Consider the following 21,644-nt stretch of genomic DNA (forward strand, 5'->3'; position numbering starts at 1 on the left):
TAAATTAACTAAAGGCATTGAATAATGTTCAGATATTTCAATATGACTAAGCAATAAGGCTGATTGTTGGTACATATATTTTAAGTGGCTTATGTTATTAAGTGTCCTGGTATATTTTTATAGCTTACCTGAAAGCAGTCTGCTGGTATTTTATGAGTTGAGATTTAATATTTTCCCAGATGACATTAGATTCTTGTTTCCCTATAACATGCCTTCCTGATGTGGACCTCTTTAACAAAGATCTAGTAAAACAATACAGTTACTTTTATCAACGTTTGCTGTTTAGGACAAAATACGATAAAAATTCTAACTTATTTGGGCATATTATTATTTATTATTTAATATAATTTTCCTAAGACTGTAAGAGGCAACTAAATGTTTGAATTACTAGAGTTTACGCATCTATTAGCTTCAGCAGATAAGTTAGTTTTGACCACTGGTGTTACTTTAAGTTAATAACGCAAACAACAAACTCTCAATATAATGTATCAAAACAACAAAAGAACATTTAAAGATGATATAGCTTGGATTATATATTTTTTGCATTTGAATAAATCATGAACATTATTACCTATCCATTCTAGAGACTTGTTCACTTCCCATCATACACTGCTGTAAGTGTGGGGTAAGGTCACACATGGCTGCACACAGTCTCCCTGATAATAACAGTCTGAAATATTGGAATGTTACTTCAAATTTCAGCCAGCACAAATATAAAGAGTCAAAACAAATATCTGAGTTATATTCAGGATAAGTTGTCAATGACAATGATTTGTTGTTTTGTTAACTGCTGACTTCAAGGCATTATCTATCTTTCTTCAAAATGTATTTTATTACAAGATTTGAAATTCTTATTTCTTCAGAAATCCAAAATCTCTTCATACAAATATCCAGTTAACTATTGTCTCATTTTTTGGACTACTATAAAAAGGATGTTATAGGTATTGAAATGCAAAATTAATCTTGGGGCTGAAATTTTACCTTTAAATACTAGTAAATTACAGATAAAAAAGTTCACACAATCATACATGTACAGTTGAGTTCACACTAAACTTCCCACCCTTGTGCACTTCTAGTGCACTAGAGCTGAACTAGAAGTGCACACCATGTGCACTTCTAGTGCACTAGACCATATGACCAGGCTGGCCAGGGGAAGGTGACACCTAAATGGTTTTATTGGATAATTGCATATCAAGGACATATGCAAACTCAACTGTAATAATTAAAAGGGAAAAAATAAGGACTTCTTTTTATATATGTTTCAAATGACATTCTGAAAGTTTGGGTCAAGACAACAAAAAATTGAAATGTAATCATATCAAGAATATTATTTACTACAAAATTTGACTTACTTGTTACCAATATTTGAACATCTCAGCTTTGATGAAGATAAATCAGCTCTGCAGTCATCCAGTAACTTGGTTAGAAACTCTAAAATTCTGTAATTAATCAAACATAATTTCTCTCAAATAGTTTGAATGAATTAATAACACAACATTTTTCATGGAAGAAATGTTAATAATAGTAACCTTTCAAGGTTTCAATTACAATATCACAAATCTAGCAGTAAAGGGAGTCAAGGGAACTGGTATAACCCATTACCCAATATACATGCCTTTTTTATCCCCCCCCCCCCATTTGTTGTCTCAAATGGTGAAAAAATGCCTTATTTAGGCCCTAAACACTTGTTTTTGTTTGAGAAATGTTGTTTAAAAAAGTGACCACTTTTGTTGCCAGAAGGAGGATGTGCCCCCTTGTGTGGGGGGTTTGAAGGGGGGCGGCAGTCCCCGTCATCACCAGGAAAATATTTGACTTGTGAGAGGCTAAAGATGACCCCAGGTCGATCATAAAGTAACGTGTAACCAATGTTGTAAAGCCATTGACTCTAGCTCAATCCAGTAAGAAGTTGCAGCACTTAAATCAACGCAAAATTTTGGCAATTTTTAGATGTCCCCTCATTGCCATGGTAACAGGAAATTTAAGACTGAGCATGGCGTTACAAAGGCAATGATCCAGTCCATGTGTGCCATGTTTGATTAGTATTGAAGCATTTTTTATAGTTTTATAGCAATTTGAACTTGTAACAGGAGACTTTTCAATGAAAACAGCAATTTTTCACAAAATGCTCATGCAGTAATGGGATAATAGACAAGAGTAACCTATGATAAATCAAAACTGTGACACAACGATAGTTAAAGAACAGTTTCATTGTAAAAGCTCTCTTTTATATTCAAATAAATTTAAAAACAAGAACTTCCAGTAGGATGACACCATGCTTGACTATTCTCAGTGCTAAACCTGAATAATGTAAGAATTCACAACAGGGACAGAGTTATAATAAATAAGATCAAAAGGGCAATAATTAGGTCCAAATCCAAACTATTCTTTGAATAGTCAAGCTAGAAAATGTAATGTTTATCACTATATAAAGTTATTGAATTAATATATTATGGAAAAGTGTATCTATGCTTGAAAAATCAGAGAAATGTAAAACTCTAAGTTAAACATTTGTCAAATAACTCAATTCTTTAATACATAGACTGGTTCAAAAATACTTTTGGTAACTTATACAGTACAAAAAGACTGGTTGCTAACTTACCCTTGTACACATTCCATACATGATGTCTGTACAAATGTAAGCAGGCTAGTAGAAACAGAGGAATCTGGTTGAATGGTGTCGTTTCTATGGCAACACTCATTGTCTCGGCATCTGTGAAGATGTAGAACTTGTAATCCTCACTGACAGCGTCTAGTTCTCCGTCAAACGTCTTACAGAAACTGAAAAAGCACATCAAGCAAAAAAAATTTACCTTAAAAAAGGGAAGGTTTGTAAAGTTCCATATTTCCTTAGGCAAAATCTATATATAAATAGCAGTTCATTGATAAATTTCATGAATATGAAAAATTTGAATTCCAAGGTCAAACTTATTCAGGTGTTAAGGTCATATTTTGAAATATCAAAATGATGCTCTTTTGAAGAAGTATGACTGAATCGTACTTAAACCGAGATATATCTTTCAAAAATTATGCTAAATACACTTTCTTGGATATGCATCTAGGGAAAACAACAGCTAAAAAATAACAAGTAAATATGACTCTTTTTTTTAAACCAGTCATGACTATTGATTAATTAATGTGTTACGAGGAAGTAATTGTACATGAAAGAACTTAAAATCTTATAATGGTCAAAATAGCCATGCTGATGTACAAATTAAGACAGTTCTAAGCTCGGGAGCATAAAAATGTTGATTTATATAACCAAGGATGATATTGAACAGACAGACTAATATGACACAAATCAATAAACATCCTCTAATGATCAAAAAGAGATCATGAAAACATTTGTTTGTAGTTCATCAAATGTTGAAATTATAAACATGATAATCTAAATTTGATCATGTCTTTACCTAAAAGAAAAACATATATACTCAGACACATACATTTAATTATGCCCAAATCATCTAAATTTTCATATATGATATTCATGTTAAATATGAGAGAAAACATTAACCTTTTTACACTCGTACAATGTGAGGAAGAAATAAAATATTTACGTTTGTACAATAGGAGTATAAGCCTTTGCTTTCATCATCAGACCTCCACTCTCTAGCAATGACCTTGACCCTGCCATACCCCAGGCAGTGTTAGCAGCTATGTCTCCTGGGACTCTCTGACCAGATATATCCGGCCAGATCTGTATCAACACATAGTCGGCTGTAATCATAGAAAAATAATTTTAACATATTATCGTAAACATTATAACATGCTTTGAAGTGACGTATTTTACATATACAGTCGACTCCACTTATAATGAACTCGCTTATAACGAATTATTGTTAATAGCGAACTTAATCTAACATCCCCGGCCAATTCCTTCTTTACTTTATATTAAATCACATCGCTTAATACGTACTCGCTTAAAACGAATGTTCGGCTATAGCAAACCATTTTTTCAAGTCTCAAACCACGAAAAAGATGTAAACTTCCTCGATTGAAACAAACTGTTATTATTGAAATATCGGGATGCTCTTGATTAAGATCAGTACATGAATACCACCGTCTGATAATTATTTAATCAAGTGATTGCACAGGTAAGATTAAGATTTTGATAAAATTTTCTCACAACATAATTTCCTACTTGTTACGGAAAATTTGTATTTTGCACCCTAAGATGATAAATTGCTGTCAATACCTGATAATTACCAAATAACCAATTTTTTGTTTGCAATATTAACCAAACAAATAGAAATAGAATACAAATGGTAAGCACTTTATAGACAAGAACTACATGTCTAAATACATGTACCATGTACATAATATATTGTTCAATTAAATGACCCGCATTAAATTTCCGCTGCCATAAAATACCGATTATACTGGTAACCAGTGACAGGTATGCCTTTTTCACGACAAATTTACCCACCAAACAAGTCAGCAAGCTGTTGCTACTTCGCTTTTAGCGAACTTCGGATATAACGAACGATATTTAAATATCCCATTGAGTTCGTTATAAGCGGAGTCGACTGAAGTAGTAATTGAAATTATCAAATATAGTTTCAGTGTAGCAAAAACTTAAGTAGGCTGTAAAATAAATTACAACATCATTTTTTATTATATACAATACTATACAGTTTATTTGCTTTAAACATTATACAATGTTGCTAGCAGTAAATTATAGTACAGTCATTGCATGCTTTCAGTACTACGGTATATGTATAAATCTACACTGAATATTTACAGTGAACTTATCACTATATTGTCCGATATTATTTTATTATAGCATAACTTTATTTGATTGTTGATGAAACAGCATATGGGACAAATGAATGGAAATATGCTACATTATAAGTTCAAATATAAAGATAACTGTCAGGATATAAATCTACAAATATAACTATAATTTACCTGCTATTTTCATCATCTAGTTCTACGATAACTTTATTCATTTGTCTTTCTGTGATCTCAACTGTAGCTTCCAACTGATATTTTATCAAAGCCTAAAATAACATACCACAAACTATAATGTCTAGTTTATATAAAGTCATCTGAATTGTATGTTATTATTCCATACAACCTTTGAGCACTAGAAGATTTTCCAACAGAGAAAGTCAAAGATCTGTATTCTTTTTTCTCTAATTTTAGTTTTTTAACTAATATAATAACATATAAGTGTAAACTTTCATTATTTAAACACTGTTTCCATCATTTCCTCCTTCAAGTTATAAAATAAATCAACACTGTAAATGGCATTTAGTTTCTTTCCAGCTTTACTGGTAAGACCTCAGGTCTTCCTTAATGTTAATATCCCACATGATGGGTCAAATTAGTACAACATGATCTTCCCCATGCAAGCTTTCAGCATATAAAAGAATCCAAAGTTTTTTATGGCATTCAAACCTAAAGTAGTTAGGAGCAAAAGATAGGAAGTCAGAAGTATTGACCACTATGGCTATGTCATGTAAACCCTTCTAAATTCCATCATCAAACTAGATAATTCCATTACAAATAAGGCCCTAAAATCTTGATTGAAAAATGCTTAATAACAGCACAACCTGCCAAAATCTTCCAAAGAACGTCTAAGATGGTTTTGAAGATAGTATACATTTAAAAATAGAAAAACATACCTTGACTCTGTCAACAAAGAGTGGGCGTAGGAGATCATCCCAGATATGTAGAGAATTACTGAGGACACTCTCACATACAACTGTCCAATCCTTCAAACTTATATCCTGTATCAACATATAATACATTAATTACACTTTAATAATTTATATTTTTCTTTTACTTGTCGAACTGATCCAACAAAAACGATTCTGGTCACTAATTTGAATAATTCAATGTCTGGTCAAATATGTTTTTCTATGTGTCTGTCAAACAACTAGTAATATGTCAATAAAAATGGTAGATAATTTCCAACAGCATATAACACAAGTGTGCAGTCTGATTATAAACTCTATGCAGTTGGCATCTGTCTAATTTTAGAATTTTAATACATGTACCCCTAAAAAATTGAAAGTTCTCAATTTAAAGCACTGAGATTTCATTTTGCAAATTAAATCAGCATGAATGTAATAACATTAAATAATTCCATAAAAATTGTTATGATGTATGAAATAGATATTTATAGGCCAAAAAAAAGAGTACTGTAACAAACCTGTGACATAAGCTCCCACACTGTATCTCTGATGGAGGCAAGATGTTTCACAGTATTTACAAAATTCAATAGTGTAGTAACACCGGACTTCACATCATTTATACACCTACAAAATATCATGCACTAAGTAATTTAGCAAGATAGCTTCAAAAAAAGGTTTAAAGTAATTTTTTAACAACACAATATACATCTATGAGTAATTTTCAAGTGTACTGGTCTACAAAGATACATTTTCCATAAGTATTTCAAATATTGATAAAAACAACATCACTGTATCATTTTGGATATTTCTATAAAATATTTCTTGAAAACAAAAATTGACAAGACTTCTAAATGATTTAGTATGAACATTTTATATGATATATAATTTTTGTTCTTGCTTTATGGAGATATGTAATCAGATCATGTATCGCACACTTATCATCTACATTTATATAAAGTTCTTACCTGGTTTGTTTTTATGTATGATACTAGATACTATCAACTTAATTATTAATGGTATTATAGCCCTACCATCATAAACCAGTACATTTAATATTATAACAGTTTATACAAGAACACCGCCAGGTGGAGTATTATATGCCCAAAAGTGTGTTTTTTTTTAGTAAGGATGAAGGATTTGCAAAACATGGGAATTAAATTTAGTATTACCTCCTTTAAATAGCAATCCTCCTATGAAGTTTGAATATTGTTAGCCAAATGGAACATAAGTTATGCTCTGGAAACTGTTTTCAGTTTTATAGTAATAGTGACCTTTATCTTTGACCTTGTGACCCCAAAATCAATAGGGGTGTTCTACCCAATATGGACAATCATCCTATGAAATTTGAACACTGTGGGCCAAATGGAACTTAAGTTATGTTCCGGAAACTGTTTTCAGTTTTTAGGTAATAGTGACCTTGACTTTTGACATTGTGACCCCAAAATCAATAGGGGTGTTCTACCCAATATGGACAATCATCCTATGAAGTCTGAACACTGTGGACCAAATGGAACTTAAGTTATGCTCTGGAAACTGTTTTCAGTTTTAAAGTAATAGTGACCTTGACCTTTGACCTTGTGACCCCGAAATCAAAAGGGATCTTTTACCCAATATGGACAATCATCCTATGAAGTTTGAACACTGTGGGCTAAATGGTACTTAAGTTATGCTCCAGAAACTGTTTTCAGTTTAAAAGTAATAATGACCTTGCCTTTGACATTGTGACCCTAAAATCAATTGGGGTCTTCTACCTAATATGGACAATCATACTATGAAGTTTGAACACTGTGGGCTAAATGGAACTTAAGTTATGCTCTTGAAATTGTTTTTAGTTTTAAGGTAATAGTGACCTTGACCTTTGACCTAATGACCCCAAAATCAATAGGGGTCTTCTACTCAATATGGACAATCATCCTATGAAGTTTGAATACTGTGGGCCACATGGAACTTAAGTTATGCTCCGGAAACCAAATTGCTAATGGATGGACAGACGGACGCCAGGGGATATAACATAATATCCCCGAAATTCTTTTGGGCATATAATAAAATAAAGGAGATACTAACGTTTGTATCCACTGTGTACAGTTGTCATGGAGATGCTGCTGTGATACACCCAGTGAGACTGACTTATGACTGGGACAAAAATCTGTAAATATAAACATAACTATCTTAACCCTTACCTTGCTGGAACTAAACATGAATAACTTTTGACACAAATATAGAGCCAGGCTGACCTGGATGTTTATGCAGTCTGATGAGCATCTATATTGATGGCCGACTTATTTTTAATTTTCATCGTGATTCCCACAAAATTGATAATGAAATGAACAATTTCAAAAATGGAACCTAGCCCTGTACATTTAAGAAATTCACCAGATTTAAGTTACTTTAAACAGTAAATAAATGACAATATAATTTACATTATTATAATTTTTGTCAAATATTTACATTTAACATAATGTATTCAGTCTACAAAGATGACATCACATGAAAATTTAGTTGGTAAAAAGCTATTTGGGGGGAAAATTTCTTTGTATTGTCATCATGATCATATCAAAGTATTTAAACTAGAAGAACGATATTAGTAGATTTTCCTGACAATCATCACAGAGTAATGTTTTATGCCATTTTCTTGAAATATCCAAGCATTTAAAACAAACAGAGACCCTCTTTGTTAAAACTCTTTGAGATATGACCATTTACCAACATGAAAGTACAGCTTTTGTTATTTAATTTTACATATTTCCCAAGTGATAGCTTAGAGGTCATGTGGCAATTCTCCTAAAATACTGAAAGAGACATACATTATATGCCCCTCTGAGTGAAAGTCCTATAAATTTACAGTAAATAATGTCATGAAAAATGAGGAATTTTACCTGTAACAGATGTTGGCAAACATCTAGCTGAGACAGAGCTGTGTAAATCTAATAAACCACTCTCTGAAAACACACCAAATTATATTTTATCCTTGGTTATTGAATGATACCAATGAGCCCATTTTGTTACATTGTCAATTATCTATATGCATGCTAAAAACATATAAATAGATGCAATACCCTACCTAGAGCTTAGCTAAATCTTTCATATATTTGAACAAAGAGATTTTTGCATATCCTTGTTTTTAAGCTTTTATTTGAATTATAAAATAAATTATTCCTGTAATAGTGTTGAATCTTGGTCACATACAGTCATTTTCAATGGATAAATAATACCTATCCAAATTGATTTGCCTTATTTCATACTATGTATAATGCATTACTTGAGTTCATACTACTTAGTAATATGCATGTCATTAAAAACACTCGTGTAGTTTTTTTTTTCATTAGGAATTATAGTTCTCATAGTAAAATGAAAACAATACAAGTATATTTTTCTGCTGGATTGGATGGCTCTAGTTACTCACCATAATCAATGGTCTACAATCACATCGAGTCATGAAGGAAATCATAGTTAAACATTCATGTGCTTTATCTATCCCTTACAATTGCTGTATTAGTAGATCTTTAAAATCTGAACTGGCCATTTATATATTATAGATTTCCATCAATAAAATAATAAACTAAAACTGGGCATTAAAGAATATTGAGTGTTGCTCTACTTTATGGATGGCTTGACATTATATAGGTTGCATATAGAAGTATCCATTGCATTGATTCAGTGTTGTTACAGCAAACTAATATTACTCACCATGTTGTTTCTGTGTGGTCACTTTTGTGAGGGTTCTCAACAACAGATTTGTGCATTCTGAAAAAAACATTAACATTGTTCTTATAAAGACTTATTTCTGCATAGAATTTCTTGCTATGATCCTATGACACTGTATATGAAAGAATAGACTTTTTTATTAAAGTAGCATGCCTCTAGATTTATGCATTAAAAAAAAATCAAATTTCAAAAGTGCTCTAATTACCAATTGTTAAAACATTGTTTAATATTTATTTAACTGTGGTGACTCTATGATTTAAGGTTATGGACTCTTTTCTGATGCCCCTCTGCTTTAAACTAGAAATGTGTCCATAGGACACGGATGCCCCCACACGCCACTGTTCTGTCAATCTTATGACTCTAGGTCAAATATTTTTTGGACTACATGTGCCACAAGTTGAAAACTAAAAATCAAACAAGGCCATAATTCTGTTAAATTTGGTCGCAGCAAAAATTCCTTACTTTAAAACCATCTACACATTAAGGTTGTTCATCCCTGGAAGTTTAAGCAAAATCTGCCATTTGGTTTAAGAGGAGTTGCATTCACAAAATTTCTACATAGTATATAGTGAAAAAATCAACAAAAGGGCCATAATTCTGTAAAATTTGGTCGCAGCGAAAATTCCTTCCTTTACTACCATCTACACCTTAAGATTGTTCATCCCTGTAATTTAAGCAAAATCTGCCACCCGGTTTAAGAAGAGTTGCGTTCACAAATTTCTACATAGTATATAGTGAAAAAATCAACACAGGGCCATAATTCTGTAAAATTTGGTCGCATCAAAAAAATTCCTTCCTTTACTACCATCTACACCTTAAGGTTGTTCATCCCTGTAAGTTTAAGCAAAATCTGCCAACCGGTTTAAGAGGAGTTGCGGTCACAAAATTTCTACATAGTATATAGTGAAAAAATCAACAAAGGGCCATAATTCTGTTAAATTTGGTTGCAGCAAAAATTCCTTCCTTTACTACCATCTACACATTAAGGTTGTTCATCCCTGTAAGTTTAAGCAAAATCTGTCATCCGGTTTAAGAGGAGTTGCATTCACAAAATTTCTATATAGTATCTAGTAAAAAAATCAACAAAGGGCCATAATTCTGTTAAATTTGGTCACAGCAAAAATTCCTTCCTTTACTACCATCTACATATTAAGGTTGTTCATCCCTGTAAGTTTAAGCAAAATCTGCCATCCGGTTTAAGAGGAGTTGCGTTCACAAGATTTCGGGACGTACGGACGGACGGACTGACGGACGGACAAGTGCAACGCTATATGCACCCACATTGTGGGGGCATAAAAATACAGGGCATGTCCTGAGACCTAGGTCAAAAAACTATCGTGGTATATTCAAACAATGACACAAGGTCTTAAAATAAATTTCTTATAACTTTTGTAATTGATTTAATCACATATAGTTTGTAACAGATCAGTAATCAGTGTACCTGTGTCATCACTGGTATCTTGTCCCTCAGCTGTATAAAACACAGCATAGATCTGATGTATGGTTGTAGTAATCAACTGAACAACTGTACATATCTGTTCCTTAGTTCCCAGTGAATCACTGTTCACATGAAACAACTGTTGTATAGCAGACTGAAATACATAATAACAGTGTATTAAAAAGTCTGCATTTTTAACAAATATTACTTTTTTTATATAAAAAACACAATATCAATCAAGTTCAACACTAGATGCTTACTAAAAGTAGCATAGGAGAATAGAAAGAATAAGTGAGAGATGGAGGAAAGGAGCAGTTAATATATACATTCAGGTTGTGTATATTTTGTTATTTTCAGAATAAGTGTATTTTATTATTTTTTAAGCCCCCAATATTTAGTGGGGGTGAAGGCATATTGAATTGCCCCTGTTCATTCATCCTGCTGTATGTTAGCAGACTGACATAGTAGTGGAATGTTAGGGCATCCATGTTCTATAAACATATTTTTAGTTGAGTTTTTAGTCACACAGAAACTGTAAATGTCAGAAGGCAACTTCCTAGCTTTGCTGGTGGAGGAAGACTTCAGGTGTCCCGTCATACATTATTTCAGGCACATAAAACAAAGAGATATATAGTATTAGTTCAGAAGCTTTCAATGAATCCAAAAAAAGTTTAAGAATGAATACTTACTGTTCTAGCTAGGAGGAATTCATTAAACACTTGTCTAGGATTAGAGTTCTCCAGCAACAAAATCGAACACAAACTGTCAGCTATTTTCTGTAAAATTAACTATTATTTTTAATACTTAGGTTTATTTGTATAACTCTCAAGGATGCATACTGTATATGGCTAAAAATTGGTGATGATTTAATTAAGGCAACATACCAAATCTAACACCACCATTTTAAAACATCTCTAAGCAAGAAAGATTTTCTGTAATTGAAATTTGTCAGTATAGCAAATATACTTAAGTTACTTCAAAGTTAAATTGAGCAAACCTGATCAGATACTGTGGTCTCTTTTATCAGTCTTCTACAACCCTGCAATATATAAAACATTTACATGTACTTAAAATATGGTCATGCTGTTAAAATATTTACCATATTTATCCTTATTATAACTCCCATCATAACTGCCGCTTCCTCGTGACATGTGAGTGTTATTTCAAAATTGCCAAAAGTTTACATTCATGGCAAGTTGAAGTCTTTTTTAACTAAACAATTTGAGTATTTTCTACTTCTTGAAAATGGCACAACACAAAGTCTAAAGTTTTCTAAATTAATGATCTGCCTAAGATACTATACATTCTACATATTTAGTTGAAATGCTCATTAAAAAACTTCATTTTTAATATAATTTGTTCAATTTTTACCTTAATATTCATTCAATTTATTTACCTGCAGTATGGTTATTTTAAAGTGACTGATGGCGGCCCACTGTCTATTGAGCACAGGGAACCAGTACAGGAAGTTGGGAGCATTCTGGGAGGTGAGCTGTAGACTGGTATTGATATGTTGAGCTAGAAGATACAGTCTGCTGGCTGATAAATAGTCCTCACAGTCTAGACATGTCCACATCTGTAAAATTATACCATTATATGATAAAAAATCATAAAGAAATGTTTCAAAGTAATCTATTAAGCTTCTATATTTAGACAATTTACTGACATGTGCATAAACAATCCTGAAAATGTTCTATATTTAGACAATTTACTGACATGTATATAAACAATCCCGAAAATGTTCTATATTTAGACAATTTACTGACATGTGCATAGAAGAGGTTTTTTTATAAACAAATGGGGATGGGGTGAACTGACTGTTTCAATTTTCTTTTGACTACAACACTTAACTTTTGAAATTTAAATGGCAGGAGTTGATGCAAAAATGTTGAAACTAATGATGCAAGATTTACATTACCAAGTGGACTCAACAAGCCCTACCTTCTCTGGGATATCCAGTAGAAGTTTAATTTGTGAGGCAACCTCGTGAAACTTCGCTTCTTCCTTCCTTCTAAAGTTTAATAAAACAAATCATAATAATAAACTGTAAATAAAAACACTGAAATGGAAAATGCCTACATGATAATTAAAAAAGGAGCTTTCAGTAGGACAGCGTGTTTGACTATTTTCAGTACTGGATAGTTAAACAAGAGCCTGGATAATAAAGAACTTTTTAATTTCAAAAAGGACAATAATTCTGTCAAAATTTATGTCTGAGTTATAGGCTACAGTGATCTATTATGCTCTTAAATATGTGTGTGAAGTTTTAAGCCATTCCCGTCAGTAGTTTTGGTGATACCAACTTGCAAAAATCAACGAAAGTGTGAAGTTGATTCCCTAGCTAATGCCTTGGGTGATTGAAATAGCTCTCCCTTTTCTTCGAATAGTCAAGATAGCTTTCTTGATAAGACTGTAGCTACTCCTTCACACATCATTTCTTTCCAGATCAGGAACCTGAATAAAACCACTGACCTCTTGCAAACTAGCTGGACAGATTCCTCACATGAACAAATCATGATCTCTGGAGGCATTTAGACCCTAAGTGATCATTGCAATGTGATTGAAAATGGTGACTTATATAATTTGGCCACAAAGACGTCACACATTAAATAAATCCTGAAGATGGCATTAACTAACAGTCTAACTGTTTGTTTGTTTGTTTGTTTCATTTTACGCCTTTACCCAACACTATTTCAGTCATATAGGCGGGTAGTTTCCTAACCATCATTCCTGGAGAGTTACACCAGTACTAGACTACCGTGCTAAACAACAAAATATCTCCCGGGGATCAAACCCACGCCAGAGAGGTACATGTAACTGGATAAGAAGTCATCGACTCTAACCCCTCGGCCACGGAGGCGGTTTTAACTAACAGACATGCAAACTTTTGTAACATCAAGTCCATTAATTACCTTTAAATCAAAGACAAAGCACAAGATCTGTTGACCATTTACATGACACCTCCCTAACTTCAAATCAAACTTGCAAAAATTCATCCTAGGATAAAATAAGAAAACTAAACACCTCAAAATTATATGTAATGTACCTTATTTCTATTTCCTGTTTCTTTTTCAGCTGTAGAGAAGAACTTTTCACCATTTGGTTGTGTTTCAACTCTGTACAGAGTGTCTCAATCCGTCCTATTGTTGACATCACCTTTAATCAAAAAATGTTTTTGTATACTTTTCCATATGTATACAATTCCATATTTTGATGTACATATTTCAGGGTAAAATTGAGAATGTTTGTTTGTTTTTAGTCAATTATGAAATATATTCTGATTTAAAAAAGAGCTTTTGTTTAAATATTTAAAGTACACAAAATGCCAATGAGAATATCACACTTCCAAACAAGATATATCTAATAATCACAAACTTTTTTAAATTACACAAAACAAACCTAATTTTTATCCTATTTCATAACCTACAGCTTTTGCATGAAAACCACTAAGGCATTATCATTGCTTCAGAAAAAAACCTATTTCATACCACACTAAAATAACATTCCCATGATATCATGAAGGACTTTATGCCAAGTGCTTTCTTCTTTGCTACATCTTTTAATGTATATGAGAGTAGTGGCCTAGTGGTTAAGGTTTCTACCTCTCCACCAAGTTATCACAGGTTCCAGCCCTACATGGGTTACAACTATGTTTCTAAGACACTAGTTCTGCATAGTTTCAGGAAAATGGACTCCAGAGAGGTCCAATTTAGCTTCAAGTTTTCATCACAGACCAAGCCAAAATCATTTTATCTTTCCTATAGGTGTTAAGATGTCAGGTTAATTAATTTCTCCGTAGTTACCAAAATAACTGTTAACAGGAACACTTACTTTCTCTGCACTATTTTTCATCTCAGCTATGGTATCAGCTGCTTCTATCAAGTCCCTGTACCTCTCACTGTATATAAATACAAAGCAAAAAAAAAGTTTTAGTTCATGTGTCTAATATTCTAAGTTCAACACACATTTACTCACTCACTGACTGTATAGCTTATTTTATTATCGATGGGTTTCTTAAATATTTATTTCAATGTCTCTGCAGTCACTCACTGACTGTATAACTTATTATATTGTCAATGGATTACTAAAATCTAACTTTCAAATCTCCCTGCAGTCTTTTTGCAGTCTTTTACTGTTAGCAGCCCACATTATGACATCATGCTTAACTTGCACTATAGTGTCATTAAATTATAAAACCTTCTTAAATATCCATGAAACCTAGATGAAGTCAGAAGTTGAGTAATATTGAGTAAAGTAATTGTAAACAATAAGAATTACACCTGGGAAATTACTATCCCAAAGTAAATGTCCTACCAGTGGACAACTGCTAGCTACAATATATAGACAATAAACAATGATAATTTTTCTTGTCTTAATCAAAATACATTAGGAGGAAACATAAATCATATTTTTCATCTGCACAGGATCTTGATGAATGCAAGCACTGGATTTATTTTGCTCTTGACTATGCAAATGTCCAACTACCAGAACTGATTTAAATGTTAAAATTTAAGATCTGTGCATCTTTCTAAATTAAGCCCATAAATTCCATGGAATAAATAATAGTTTCTCTAGCAGTGTGTTGTTGACACAAAGATTCTTTAATTTAGATTTGCATTAATTTAGATGTATATTTTAGACTAAAGGGTGGGAATTTTACGCCAGGTGGCATTTAAAGGGTGAAACACTAATGTGTTTTTATCAATAGTGTGACAATAGTTCTTTAACCCATTACCCAATATACACGGCTTTTAACCCCTTTTGCCCACTCCCCCTTTTGTTGTCACAAATGGTGAAAAAATGCTTCATTTAGGCCCCCAACACTTGTTTTTGTTGTTTAAAAAGGTGAGCACTTTTTTGGCGCAACTCCTTATCCAAAAGATACATGAGGGGGTTGCCAGAAGGGGGATGTGCCCTGTTTTGGGGGATTTGAAGAAAGGCGGTAGCCCCCCTCATCGCCAAGAACATTTTGGACTTGTGAGAGGCTAAAAATGACCCCAGATTGATCATAAATTAACGTGTAACCAACGCTGAAAAGCGTTTGACTCTATCTCAATCCATTGAGAATCAATTTTGATGGAAAATATCAACGCAAAATAGTGATTTTTTTCAATTTTGAGATGTTCCCTTATTGCCATGGTAACAGGAAATTTAAGCCTGAGCATATTGTTACAAAGGCAATGGTCTACTCAACATTTGTGCCAAGTTTGATTAATATTGAAGCAGTTTTTCTAGTTTTATAGCAATTTGAACTTGTAATGGGAGACTTTTCAATGAAAACAGCCATTTTTTACAAAATGCTTATGAAGCCATAATGGGTTAATTCTTTATAACATTTTTGTATTATATCTTAATCAGTTTAGATAAAACACTACATATGTTTTTCAAAATAGCATCCGAGCTACCAACCTTAAGATGAATACAAATACAGGTGAAATAACCCCTTTTTACATAGAAATGTTAAAAATTTCATACCCAACCATGGTCCTTAAATCTTCTTTCTTTCTTTCAATATCAGCTCTGAAAAAAATTGTAAATTTTATTTTATCTTTTGTCTTGAATTTTCAGGTACTAACTACTCTTGTTTAGATAGTATAACTTGTATTTTTTGTAGGTACTGTTTAATTAATTGTGTTAATTTATATGAATATCTGCCTGCTACTCAGTGGCCAATGAAACAAGATAAATGGTCACTAAATTTAGGAAAATCACTAAAAGGACAAACAATAATGAGATGAATTATTACCTACATGTACATAAACATGTATAATACATTTATATGTATAAGTGCATATACATGTACATGTATTTAATAATTCATCTCAACCCGGTTTGACTGTCTACTACAGTCCCAAGGTGGCTGTAGGTCAAATATCAAATATTCACAATCATTAGTAAAGATCAATAATATTTTACTTGTATATCATACATGTATATCACAGTTTGAACATGGTGACAATAACTGGCAAATTAAACTTTCTATGATAAACAAAGTAAATGGGATAATCCTGATTATCCACTTGTTGATCTGAAGTGAAAGAAGAAAAACAGGACCAAATTGAGATCTCTTAACTTTACCTTGTCCTTTTTTCGATATCCCTAATCTCATCAACTGAATATTTCTCAAATAATATATTTGTGTCCATTTCATGGACTGGCAAACCTAAAAATAAAATAAAATTACTTATATATAACTAATATAAGTTTGATACATTAAAAGCTAATATGCATGCAACTATGCCTATATCAGTATTTTTATAAGACGTTCACTAGCCATGAAATCCTGAGGGTCATTTTGAACATTATGGACTAAGTTTACCCAACTACAAGGTCAAATCCCATGATTTGAACAAAATTTGACAATCCAGTTAAAATCCTGAGGGTTAAATCAGAACTTTTGGAAATTTGAAGGGTCAAAGAGTCATTTCAAGGGTCAAACGGACACCCTGTAAGATATCCAATGTTGTCACTGCATAGCATTTGTCACATTAGAATTTACATGTAACACATGGCTGTCAAAACTAGAACTGCCACTATCATGGTGTGAATACCCCCGCATACCACTTTGTCATAATCAACAGTGGCCATTAAGAGCTCAAGGAAAACCTCCCTGCCAAATCTGAGGTTACTAAGCCAGTGCATTGCTAAGTTATGTATTCTACATGCTTCAAATGTGAAAATGTCAAAATCAATACATTGCGGACAGGACATTCTTTAGCAATTGAGAAGAAAAGCTTTTGTCAAAGTCCCTGTGACCTTGACCTTTGACCCAGTGACCTCAAAATCAATAGGGGTCACCTTATAGTCATGATCAACATCCATGCCAAATAAGAAGACTGTTGGTCAAAGGAATCTAAAGTTAATGGGTGGACAAACTTTTTGAAGTCAAAGTCCCTATGACCTTGACCTTTGATCCAGTGATCTCAAAATCAATAGGGGTCATCTACTAATCATGACTAACCTCCATGCCAAATATGAAGACTGTGGGTCAAAGGAATCTTAACTTATAGGGCGGACAAGCTTTTTGAAGTCAAGGCCCCTGTTACCTTGACCTTTGACCTGGTGACCACAAAGTCAATAGGGGTCATCTACTAATCATGACTAACCTCCATGCCAAATATGAAGACTGTAGGTCAAAGGAATCTTAAGTTATTGGGCGGACAACCTTTTTAGAGTCAAGGCCCCTGTGACCTTGACCTTTGACCTGATGACCTCAAAGTCAATAGGGGTCATCTACTTATCATGACTAGCCTCCATGCCAAATATGAAGACTGTGGGTCAAAGGAATCTTAAGTTATTGGGCGGACAAGCTTTTTGAAGTGAAGGCCCCTGTGACCTTGACCTTTGACCTGGTGACCTCAAAATCAGTAGGGGTCATCTACTAATCATGACTAACCTCCATGCCAAATATGAAGACTGTGGGTCAAAGGAATCCTAAGTTATTGGGTGGACAAGCTTTTTGAAGTCAAGGCCCTTGTGACCTTGACCTTTGACCTGGTGACCTCAAAGTCAATAGGGGTCATCTACTTATCATGACTAGCCTCCATGCCAAATATGAAGACTGTGGGTCAAAGGAATCTTAAGTTATTGGGCGGACAAGCTTTTTGAATTGAAGGCCCCTGTGACCTTGACCTTTGACCGGGTGACCTCAAAATCAATAGGGGTCATCTACTAATCATGACTAACCTCCATGCCAAATATGAAGACTATGGGTCAAAGGAATCTTAAGTTATTGGGCGGACAAGCTTTTTGAAGTGAAGGCCCTTGTGACCTTGACCTTTGACCTGGTGACCTCAAAATCAATAGGGGTCATCTACTAATCATGACTAACCTCCATGCCAAATATGACGACTGTAGGTCAAAGGAATCTTAAGTTATTGGGCGGACAAGCTTTTTGAAGTCAAGGCCCCTGAGACATTGACCTTTGACCTGGTGACCTCAAAATCAATAGGGGTCATCTACTAATCATGACTAACCTCCATGCCAAATATGAAGACTGTAGGTCAAAGGAATCTTAAGTTATTGAGCGGACAAAAAAAAAAACGACAGACGGACGGCCGGACAAGCTGATTCCAGTATACCCCCCTTACAACTTTGTAGTGCGGGGGTATAATAATATTTTATAGTTGTTAATTAATTTCAAAAACACAATTTTCCATTTGATGTCTTACTCAAACCTGATACTGGTATATCATTTTGATTTATTTGAGCCATGAATGAACTCAACTAATCGAATTTGATATTTCATTCTGTATGTCCGTGTCCTTTCAATTAATAAATCTTTACCTGTTAACATATGGGATGTAGAATGTCATACGCCAATATATCTTTTTTTTTTACATTTTCACTGAATCAACTGACTGCCTATTGTGAAATAATTTTTTTCTGTGTTGTACAAATTTTCTCCCAGTCATTCATCAATAAAATAAAAGCAGATAAAACATTTTTTTTTTCATTTTATTTCTAACTATGTAAATCTAAATAAAACACTTGTCTAAACCTGCCATTGATGTGAAAGTAGAAAAGGAAGTGTTGCATGGTTAATGACTTGATTAAATTATGATTGTCGGCATGCCTTTTGAAGGCGTTGAACCACAAATGAAAGGTCTGTTGGATCTCAGGACTGTGTCATAACCACCAGTCTGCATCATGTTCATGTTGGATTCTTTTATTTGGAATAATTCAATAACAAACATAAGTGATTTCAAAAAATGTAACAGAAAAAATACTCTGTAATATGAGTTACATAGAATTTTTCAATGGACCTGGAAAAAACTTATACTCATTGTAGTATCATTTAACAACCCGCTAGTCTCCAATTTTACGCTCTTGTTAAACTTTGGAAATATCCAAGAATTATTGTTTACATAGCTGACATAGTTTTTCATCGGAGAAATATTTGTATTGGAAAGTGTGTCTTGTACATTTTATGATAAATAATTGTTACTTCTTATATAAGGACAAAATGCTTGGTCTTTTTTTTTGTTGATGTATCTTTGGGAATTCAATATTGCGGTATTTCGGTTACTTTTACCATTACCGTTATTGACCGGTCTTTGTAGATCCTGAAATTCTACCCAAAACAAAAAAAGAGAACGATTTAAATAAAAATCCCATATTAAATACTACTTTTATTTATATGGGATTTTTACTTAAATCGTTTTTTTATATTTTTTTGGATAGAATTTCGGGATCTTCAAAACCGGTCAATAACGGTATGACGGAGTTTATCGCTTGAACTGGCAATGGAACCGCAATTAGAGAAGAGCAGTGATATATTCATTCAATTGGCATAAAAGTTGGATAGTTGTTAAGAGTAAGTTGTGTTTCTGGTAGATTTTAATGTGCTTTATTGATTTAGTGTGCTCGGAAGTAAATTCCAGGAGTTTTTACGAATATCCCTGGTAAATGTGGTGGTGGGTGGGGAAATGTTGTTGCCTTCCTTGTGTTTTTTTATAGTATATGTATGGGATTTTTTTTAAAATCGTTATTTTTTTGTTTTGGATAGAATTTCAGGTTCCTGTGGTGTATTCTTCTTTCTAGTAGATTTTCTATTTTTACGAAATATTTTTTTCTTTTCGCAAAAAATGATGATTAAAATACAATGATATATGATATAACATATACAAGACATAAATGTGCGGTTTATAATTTATATTCTCTATAGACTGTTTGCAGTGTCCGATTCATGTTATGTCCGAAACACACACCACTTGGATTTAAGAAAAAATCAGGCATGCAATACCATAATCATTTAATGATTATGGAAGAAAAATACCCTAATACACACATATTTCTACAAATATTTCAGAAAAGTATCATAATGTGAATAAACCTTACTTTTAGTTTCGTTTTTTGACATGTTGGCAAAATTTGCAGAGTGGTCTACCTTCCGTAATGAGCTGCACTAAACTGCTGACGAATATTAGCTGGCGATTTAATTTATAATTTATGTGGCAGGAGAGGCGACAGGTTGCAAAACTTTCACAGCCTGGCTTCGCAAGTTCCTCATCCCATTTTTAGAGCCTGAAGCTTGGACTCATCTGTATTAAAAATTTCATAAATAGAAATTAAGAATGATTATCAAAAGCAAAATAAATGAAGTTTTGTTCTATTTTAACAAATTAAACCTCTACTGTACTGTACTGTAATTATATATACTTGATCATGGAGCTAAATATAAGATTGCTTATATATCTGTGACTTGATATACTGTGTGTAAATTTTAATTCAAAATTTAACAAATAATAATTTCACGTACTACTAAAAAGGGAAATAACAAATTTATAACTTAAATGTAAAAATCAGATCATTTATTTATGTACAAAGCAAGAAAATAACCTGCCCTGCTAAACACCTCCTTCCTTGTAAAAAGAAAGATTCACTTGTCTTTTTTTAAATAATTAGGCCTACACTGTTACATAAATCTGGTATTTATCTTGAACATCCGTCATTCAGCTTTATAAGCGATCCATCACAAAATTGGATAACTTCATTTCCATAGGCGGATTTTTTGCTAGTATTCGTTAGGAAGAATTTTCTCTGCTAGTGATTTTCTTAGTAGATATTTTCTTCCTGGTTAAGATATTTTAGGCGGATTTTTTTCGACTAAGAATTTTCATAAGGCAGAATTTCTTCCTGCTAGTGCCTTCCTTTAGCTGCATTTTTGCCTGGTTAAATTTTCTTAGGAGATTTTTTCCCCTCTACCCTAACCGTTTCATCCTAAGAAAAAATTTGCATATTTCGCAGTGTATTCCTGCCTATAGGAGGAATCTGTAATATGTAAGTCTGGAATTCCCTAGACAGCTAGATTAGGCCTTGTAGCTAGGCATAATTTTTGCTTTTTTCAGGGCGGAAGTTTTCGT

General features: G+C 33.0%; 1 protein-coding gene across 1 annotated transcript in view; it reads right to left on the bottom strand.

Moving 5' to 3' along the window:
* LOC132713384 (conserved oligomeric Golgi complex subunit 1-like) overlaps positions 1-20,725 on the bottom strand; it is a 28,973-nt gene extending 8,248 nt beyond the window's left edge. Inside the window, 23 exon segments of the mRNA XM_060695958.1 lie at positions 129-242; positions 572-670; positions 1,353-1,439; positions 2,600-2,661; positions 2,664-2,778; positions 3,555-3,664; positions 3,666-3,714; positions 4,906-4,997; positions 5,625-5,729; positions 6,155-6,260; positions 7,701-7,782; positions 8,513-8,575; positions 9,324-9,380; positions 10,783-10,933; positions 11,469-11,555; positions 11,777-11,818; positions 12,176-12,355; positions 12,721-12,790; positions 13,826-13,935; positions 14,611-14,677; positions 16,255-16,299; positions 16,858-16,942; positions 20,620-20,725. Coding sequence (XP_060551941.1) covers positions 129-242; positions 572-670; positions 1,353-1,439; positions 2,600-2,661; positions 2,664-2,778; positions 3,555-3,664; positions 3,666-3,714; positions 4,906-4,997; positions 5,625-5,729; positions 6,155-6,260; positions 7,701-7,782; positions 8,513-8,575; positions 9,324-9,380; positions 10,783-10,933; positions 11,469-11,555; positions 11,777-11,818; positions 12,176-12,355; positions 12,721-12,790; positions 13,826-13,935; positions 14,611-14,677; positions 16,255-16,299; positions 16,858-16,942; positions 20,620-20,641 — 2,000 coding nt within the window. The 5' untranslated portion in view covers positions 20,642-20,725.
* Positions 20,726-21,644: the final 919 nt, after the last annotated feature.

This window comes from Ruditapes philippinarum, unplaced genomic scaffold, assembly GCF_026571515.1.
Source record: "Ruditapes philippinarum isolate M1 unplaced genomic scaffold, ASM2657151v2 ctg936_1_1_1_1, whole genome shotgun sequence".
Lineage (NCBI taxonomy): Eukaryota > Metazoa > Mollusca > Bivalvia > Venerida > Veneridae > Ruditapes > Ruditapes philippinarum.